The sequence below is a fragment of the Tarenaya hassleriana genome, unplaced genomic scaffold, assembly GCF_000463585.1.
Source record: "Tarenaya hassleriana unplaced genomic scaffold, ASM46358v1 Cleome31, whole genome shotgun sequence".
Lineage (NCBI taxonomy): Eukaryota > Viridiplantae > Streptophyta > Magnoliopsida > Brassicales > Cleomaceae > Tarenaya > Tarenaya hassleriana.
The window spans coordinates 1,072,659-1,081,229 of record NW_010966274.1 but is presented as its reverse complement, the minus strand read 5'-3'; the positions used below and the strand labels follow the sequence as shown (position 1 = coordinate 1,081,229).

Here is an 8,571-nt window from a genome sequence, read left to right as displayed (position 1 = left end):
TGACGCTTCACGTAAGCGTCGCAACCCCAAATTCTGACAAACGACAACACGGGACGCTTCCCTGTCCATATCTCATATGGTTTCGTTTCAGCCGACTTCGTTGGACTCCTGTTCAGTAGGTATGCAGCGGCCTCTAAAGCATAGCCCCAAAAGGACTTCGGAAGATCTGTCTGACTCATCATAGACCGAACCATGTCTAACAGTGTTCGGTTCCTCCGTTCAGACACGCCATTCCACTGTGGCGTTCCGGGAGGAGTTAATTGTGATACAATACCACAATCAACCAGATAGTCAGTGAACTCTTGGCTCATATACTCGGCACCACGATCAGATCGAAGTGTCTTGATCGTCTTGCCAAGCTGGTTCTGTACTTCGTTTCTAAAAGCCTTGAACATTTCAAGTTTTCAGACTTATGTCTCATCAGATAGACATAACCGTATCGACTGAAATCATCAGTGAACGTAACGAAATACAGATAACCTCCTCTAGCTGGACAGCTCATAGGTCCGCATACATCACTATGTATCAGATCCAATAACTCTGTCGCTCTCTGTCCTTTCCCCTTGAAAGGATGCTTTGTCATCTTGTCCATCAAACAAGACTCGCACGATTCAAGAGACTCAAAGTCAAATGAATCCAGAAGACCTTCAGAATGAAGTTCTGAATGCGCTTCTTCGTTTATATGGCCTAGACGACAATGCCAGAGGAAGGTCGGGTTTAAGTCGTTCGGCTTAAACTGTTTGGCACAAACGTTATAGATTGACCTGTATCTAGACGGTTCGTCATCCTAAACATAAATGCCATTAATATGGTAACCTTTACCATAAAATAAATCACTTCTATAAATGGACAGATATTTGTTCTTAATAACAAATCTAAAACCATCCGAGTCTAAGCATGAAATCGATATAATGTTCTTACTGATAGCATGAACAAAATAACAATCATGCAACTCCAATACAAGTCCAGAAGGTAAAGTCAGATCATAAGTCCCGACGGCTAATGCAGCAACTTTTGCTTCATTCCCAACACGGAGATCTACTTCTCCTTTTGCCAATTGTCTACTTCTTCGCAGTCCTTGCACATTTCCACAAATGTGCGAGGCACTTCCGGTATCTAATACCCACGACGTAGAAGTAAACAAATTAGCCTCTATAACGAAGACACCAGAAGTCGAAGTTTCTTTAAGCTTCTTCTTCTCCTGATCTTCCAGGTAGAGTCTACAATTTCTGTTCCAATGCCCAACGGCATGACAGAAATAACACTCTTCTTTTTTGGTCTTAGGCTTAGGTTCAATGACACCGCTTGTCACTTTCCTCTTGCCCTTGCTCTTGGAACGCTTCCTTTTGCTGGAACTCTTTCCAACAACTACCATTTCACTCTCACCATGGCTTTCAGCTCTCTTTTTGGAATGATGCATTCTACTGATCAACAATCAAAGAATCGTCCATGTCCTCTAATCGCTTACGCAATTCAGAGATCATGTTTCCAAACGTCAAGCTAGACTTGTCCGGATCATCATCCACATGCTTCCGATAAGCATCAATGATCGATCTAGAAGCCATGGTTAGAGTCTTATCCTTCATAAGGATAGATCGCATCGTCAACTTCGGTACAATACCGGTTAACGCTATGTCCTACAGAAAAAGACAAAACAGAACGAAAACACATCTACATGCAGATTCTATCAATGATCTACTACCAGCTAGTCAATCATCAATCAGTGTCTACATACCTATGATCTTATATAAGCTATATTCCCATGAGGAAAAATAACCCTACAATAAATTTTTATATGGGACCAAGATCCGTATTTCACATAAGAACAAGTTTTTACACTCAGCCTTATGCTATTTAGGTAGACATCTAATGTCAATCACATCCAATGTGATTCTTAGATCGTTTATGAGACTATGATGTCAAATATCATTGCATACTCATCTCATCTGTACCATTAAGTTTCAAGTCAAACTTGACAACTCAATCCAAGGTAAACCATGTTCAAGCTGTAGGAACCACGATTTCCTACCTTGCCTCACAAGGATAATCCGGCACACTCAGCTTTGGCATGACCCGTGTTACGGACGATCGATGCCTTGACAGACGCTCTAATAATGGGAGGTACACGCTTAGCATTACATAAATAAGGGATTTTCGAAACCACACTTAGATCAAGCATCTACTTTCAAGCTATGAGAACCACTATTTCTCCATCTTGCCTCACCAAGATAATATGGCACACCCAGCTTTGGCATGGCCCATGACACGTACGATCGAGGCCTTGACAATTGCTTTACTCGTAGAGCTTCTAGATCTAACCGGTTTCTGTGCAACGATTGTTCATAATCTGAATGGACCATCCAGTCGATTATGCAATCCCAATCCCGAAGCTCCCACTCAATCAAACGTATCCAATATCTTGACTAAGTTACATGCATTCATTCACTATGGACCATCCATAAGAAAGAATAATGTTATTCTGAACCACAGTTGATTGGTTTTAAGCAACGGTTGCTCAAACCAGATCCCGAAACGCAAAATCACATTTTGGTGAAGCGTCGGGTCCTAGACCGATCGGTCTAGTCCTAGACCGATCGGTCCAGGCGGTTCGGTCTTCAGGTCTGCGTCGGTTCGGTCCTGAATGGTCCAGACCGATCGGTCTTGGTCCACACCGATCGGTCTACGCATGCAGACCGTTCAGTCCGGACCTGTCGGTCTAACCGATGTGCGAAATCCTAGACCGATCGGTCCAGAGGACCAGACCGATCGGTCCAGGCGAAAACGTGATCAGATCTCGTTTTCGTCGTTTCTGCCCCGTTTCAGACCCGAATTCAACCCCGTTTTCACCTGCGAAATCAGAATTTGAAGCTCTTGCACACTATGCAACAATGAACAGAAAATCTACTCTAGATCCACAATCAAATCATGCATAGCATCAAAGCAAACACAGATTCAAACAATTCAAACCCTATAACGTGCGTGATCGGGTTCTAACAAAAATCATGCAGAGTAACCAGGCTCTGATACCACTGTTGGGTTTTCCTGGGATCTCAAGAGCGAATCTAATTCCTAAGAGATCAGTTCTAGGGTTTGCGCAGTGGATGTAAAACAAAATTTTTTGATGAAACCCTAAAACCTATCATGCATGATCTTTTAGAAACGTTAGAACGCTTATCTCAATCGATCCGGGGCCTGTATCACTTGATGTGTTCGTCTGATCACTGTAGGCAGGAAGAATACCTTGCCCTCTACACGTATCCACACAGCGGAAAGGATTCCAACGGTTGGAACTTGTCTGCTAGGACTGAAGAACTCTTTCTTCTTTGCACAAGTGTTTCAAGGATCTTTCTCTTAGCTTTTTCACTCTCCTTTCCTCTCCCTAGGGTCTGAAAATTGTGCTTAGAGTGTTGGGTGGTGTTCCCCAAAGTTCATCCTCCTTAAAACCCTAATTAGAGCGAGTTAAGTAAATCCCGACGTCTGGACCGATCGGTCCAGGCCTGGACCAATCGGTCTGGAGCAATTTCCGAACCGAGTGACTCTCACACGTTGCCTCTGGACCGACCGGTCTACATCTAGACCGATCGGTCTGGGCTAGCTGGACCGATCGGTCTGGGCTAGCTGGACCAATCGGTCCAGACCTTCTGGACCGGTCGTTCTAGCCTCCGCTCCACCGGGATTTTCTTGTCTCTTCTCACGCATTCATCCTTTCCTGTGTGTGTGAACCTGTAGGCTCATCCGATATAGCAATATAATACGAAATCTCTTATTTCGGTTACACAAGTCATAGGCGGTCTCTAGCAAGACACTATGATTACCTATCTCGAATAGAGTTTGTTCGTGATCCTACGAACGCCAGTGATGATTCCGTTTGATGATCCTTTTGTATCACGATATCATTTGTCGAATATAAGGCATGGATAAGCCACCTTATCTGATTTGACTGCTTTCTCGTTCACTGAGTCCGACTGTCTGAAATAGACGACGTTCGTCTATAGTGCGGCCACACATTTCTACAGTCTCGCTCACACGAGGGGCCCAGCGATATCTCTCTCTTTTACGAGAGGTACAAATCCCTTCTTGACTATCTACAATCCAGTACATGATTCGTTTCGTACCTAATACACGCCTTTATAGTCCTCCTGTTACGCAAGACGTTTGTCGCAATCAAAGTACGCAACTCCTCATGTTGGATTCCGTAGATATCTCAGGTCTTAGGATCCAATCATGGAACCGTCATATGAGATTCAAGTCATGACGCTTAGTCCATATGACAATCTCATGCGGGTCAATCCAGTATTCCGTTCTCCAACGAATACCTATGATTGTGATCGTATCCAATACCTATGATCATCTATATGATCATCAATCATACATCATACTAGTCTTATTATGTCGTTATTCCCATAACGACACAAGACTAGGGAGTTTAGTATTATTCATAATGATACATGGATTTCATAACACATCTAGTATGCGAGAACATGTAATGAATCAAATACTCTCATAAACCATAGAAAGTATCAATAAATCAAATGTATCTCAATAAAAGCTCATAAACAGTACATCATAGAGCACTAAACCAACATAAGGGTGGACAACAAATCAGCAATTGCACTTGCTAAGAACCCAGTTTATCATGGTCGAAGCAAACACATTGAAGTAAAGTATCATTTCATCCGGGACTGCATACAGAAAGGTGAGATTGAACTGGAGCATGTGAAGACCGAAGAGCAAATGGCTGATTTGTTAACCAAACCATTAGCTCGCGACAGATCGGAATATTTGCCTCATGCCATCGGAGTTAGGAATCTCAAGTCACGAGAACAAGATTAAGGGGGAGAATTCTGGAATAATCTTGTCTCAAACAAGAAAAATAAAAGACAGGAAATTTCGGATATTTCGTTGAGGAACTAGTCAGAGGCACGTTCAAAGTTGAGGAGAACTGCTTCCTGATTATTTGCTTATTTTTCTGTTTGGTTGTTGCATTTTTATTTTTGAATAAGTCAGTTTGTGTTTTTCTATTTAAGTGGATAGAATCAGTGAAATAAAGTGAAATAAAGTTGAGCTTACCTCTCTCACAGCAAGAGAAACTTCGAAAGAAACAGAACTTCGTTTTTTTTTTTAATTTTTGTTCTTCACATAAGTGGGGCCCCCAAATTTTGGGGCCCTCGCACCTATTGCACACGTCAATAGACGGCCCACTCGCTGCTGAAAACCCGAAACAAGGAAGAATCTGTCAGATAATCTGCTGTACATTTTCGATTCCTTATCCGAAAAACGACGGCGAACTTACAGAGCATTAGATAGATTCTTGGGAACATGGTGAGGAGAGGAAAGACGATTCCGCCATAGAAGCCGACCTCGAAGATTACAAAGAGCTTAGATCTTGCTTCAGACAAGAAGTAGTCGCCGACTATCAGCAAACACCCGAACGAGAAGACCTGGAAAACGTAACCTCCGAGGTTGTCGGAACAAGGCAAGAATCGAAAATGTTCTGTAAGTTCGCCGTACACGTGGACGCACGTTTTCTCGGACATGGTCTTGGATGGATCAAGAACAAGAAACTGGAACTGATCACTGACACTTTGGTCGACTCCGTCTGAAATCAGGATTGAGTTCTCAGAAACCGGACTCAGAACGCGACAGTTCACACACCAGAGATCAAAGCTAGAGAGAGAAAAGAGGCAAACAAAGAGAGACCCGCCATTGAAGGAGCTTGAAAGATGGTATGTGAATGCGAGGAAGAACGGGTAAAATAACTTTAACTACTATACACAGACACGCACACACATATATATATAGCCTAGAGGTAAACTAAGATTCATGTCTTTTCCAGACGAGGAAGATCAATTAGGGTGAAATAACAATTATTGCGATTGATTTGAATGCGTGAGTGACAGATCTTTGAGGTATGGTTGGTGGGTGAATTTATTAAAGAATTTAGATGAAACAAAAACTGTGTAAATGACTTATTGACTTCTTCAGACAAATCTGTTCGTTGGTTAAGATTGAATTAGGACACGTGTTAAGTATGCGCCCTGTAACTTTTTTTTTACAGATTCAAACTGCCATGGAAGATTTTTATTGGGAAACAGAATTGCAGAAAACCAGAACACAGATGAAGAAGACAAAGGATAGATAACCCAGTTACTTGGGCAAGAAGAAAGCCATTCATACTATGAGAGAGAGAGAGAGAGAGAGAGAGAGAGAGTCTGAAGAAATATGTAACGAGGGCATGCATGGGACATGAATAACGTAGGAACAGAAGTATATTCAGAGATTCAAATCGATTTTACGGAGAGAGAACTCGTTAGAAATCGTTGAAACGAGTTGACGTGAGACACAAGTAATGCATATGAAATGCAACAACTCACAAGATTCCGACAAAAAAAAACCCTAAGTGGAGAAGTGCAACTCAGTTTTTGTCCCAAATCTGGAAATGGAGATAGACGAGCACGAGAGAGGCCAAGTACAGAACGAACGCCAAAATGCAAATCGGGAACGAGTAATTCGATCTGATATATGCAGGCAAGCCGATTATGAGACCGACAACAACTGTAATAAGGACTTCTGTCGAGTAATCCCATCCCAAACCCCTCGTGTAAACGATCGCCAAGATTATCGACATGCCCATGAGATTATTCATCGTTACATCTCGGTAAATCTGCGGAAAAAATCACCGTTCTTAGTTCTTGATTCAGCATCGATGATCGTATGTTGTCGGAGAAGAAAACAGCTTACCTCGGAGAATGTCAGAGATGTGACTATCGCCTTATCTTTCCTGCGACAGAAATGAGCGGATAAGACGTTCTTGAGATTTCTCGATAAGGGTATCATGACAAAAGCGATATAGAACGACGGAATCCCCGCTGATATGGACAAGAGCTCGATGTTCATCATGAACGGTCTTGCGAGAAATATGACAATGAGTATTCCTACAACGACTTGAGTTGCAGCTCTCAGCGTTTTTCCCGAAAGCAGCTTTTCGACGAGTTCTTTCTTCGGCCCTTCGACCTTTAGAACTGCAGATTCGGAATCCTCCTGCACCATTTTCCGTCTCTGTTAGTTGCATACAAAATTCTCAACACTCCACACGAATTTCAGAAAGTTGTTTCGTTTTGATGTGAATCTACGTTTTTCGTGGTATATTCTTATAGTTAGGGCTAGGATAAAACGATTTTCGAACTCTATATGAGACGGAATTCGATTAAAACGCGAATAAAGCTCAAAAATCGGGTTCAGATTCGAGTAATTGGGTATGAGAGATCGGATATTATCCGCGGGTATCCGAATAAAAAGTAAAATGTCTTTCTACCTTTAGAGATATTATGTCAAAATTTTGGCTCGGGTTTAGGTAATCCGTAAATTTCGGATATCTAATCATAATGAGCCCGTAATATATGATAATATTTTGAAAGATAAAATTCTAAATTTTGTATTCAAACTCGGGTTCACATAACTAGTCAAAACCGATAACCCGAGATATTTGGACTCTAGTTCGGATCTATACTCGACCCGTGTCCACCCTTACTTACAGTTTGATTATATGTGGAGGAATCGTTGTCACAGTTGAATTTCTGCTCTTTAAGCCATTTCGTGATACCCTTTTTGAATTCACGCTCGTCGATCTCGCCGTCGTTGTTTTTGTCAAACTCTTGCAGCAAAGAGTTCGCGAGCTCGTGGATATCGCACTTTATTCTCCCCAGCAGACCGAACTCGACTGTCACGTCTTTAAGTTCGGAAGCTTGTATCTTCCCGTCATTGTTCGTATCGAATTTATTGAACAAACTGCGAGCCGTAACGGATCAAGATCATGGCAAAAACCGAACATTGTCTTGTCTGAATTTCGGATAAGAAAGATTTATAACGAACCTTTTCAAGCTCTCTTCATTAAGTTGCCCGTCTCGTAAAAGGCTTTCGGGCGAAAAATGCTGCAAGTGTTTCACGACATCGGACATGAGCTCAAACCTCGAGAGCTTTAATGCTTTCCTCTGCTCATCCATGTCGTAATACTGCAAAGTTCCGTAACGTTTTCACGGTTATAAGAGCAATAATCGATCGTTTCTTCAAAACCGTAAGCTCGGCTTTTGGTACAAAAAAAAGGGTTACGTACCGAATAAATGAAATACAAAATAGTTGCGGAAGCCGAGATTATCAGAGTGATCAGGACAACGACGTGCCTCCAAGCCGGGGAATCGAAAATCTCCGAGAGTTGCACCATTATGAACGGCGTTAGAGTCAGTAGCATTACCCCGGCCGCTTGTTTGTTTCCGGAATCCGCCCTTACGCTAGAATCTGTCGTCATAAAAACAACGATCATTAAACGGGATTAAATCGAATACGTCATAGAATATTTCTCCGTATCTCTGATATAAAAACGTACCGAAAAGGCGTTTCAACATATTCAGTTTGTAGAACGAACGTCTCGGGCTCGTCGGATCCTGACAAGAACATTGAAACATATACAAGAACACAATCATGATCTCATGAACATGATATATATATATATATATGTATATGTATGTATATATTGAGAATGGAAAATATTACAGAAGTGGTTCTCTTGATAGG

General features: G+C 42.0%; 1 protein-coding gene and 1 pseudogene across 1 annotated transcript in view; both read right to left on the bottom strand.

The window, feature by feature from the left end:
• The window catches only part of LOC104820694, a 21,344-nt pseudogene extending 15,494 nt beyond the window's left edge, over nucleotides 1-5,850 (bottom strand).
• Nucleotides 5,851-6,276: 426 nt separating this feature from the next.
• LOC104820693 overlaps nucleotides 6,277-8,571 on the bottom strand; it is a gene marked incomplete at its 5' end in the record, with an annotated part of 3,745 nt that continues 1,450 nt past the window's right edge. Inside the window, 7 exons of the mRNA XM_010551253.1 lie at nucleotides 6,277-6,664; nucleotides 6,742-7,041; nucleotides 7,536-7,788; nucleotides 7,873-8,012; nucleotides 8,114-8,295; nucleotides 8,384-8,441; nucleotides 8,551-8,571. The exon at nucleotides 8,551-8,571 is cut by the window's right edge and continues 155 nt beyond it. Coding sequence (XP_010549555.1) covers nucleotides 6,416-6,664; nucleotides 6,742-7,041; nucleotides 7,536-7,788; nucleotides 7,873-8,012; nucleotides 8,114-8,295; nucleotides 8,384-8,441; nucleotides 8,551-8,571 — 1,203 coding nt within the window. The remainder of the gene's footprint in view (nucleotides 6,665-6,741; nucleotides 7,042-7,535; nucleotides 7,789-7,872; nucleotides 8,013-8,113; nucleotides 8,296-8,383; nucleotides 8,442-8,550) is intronic.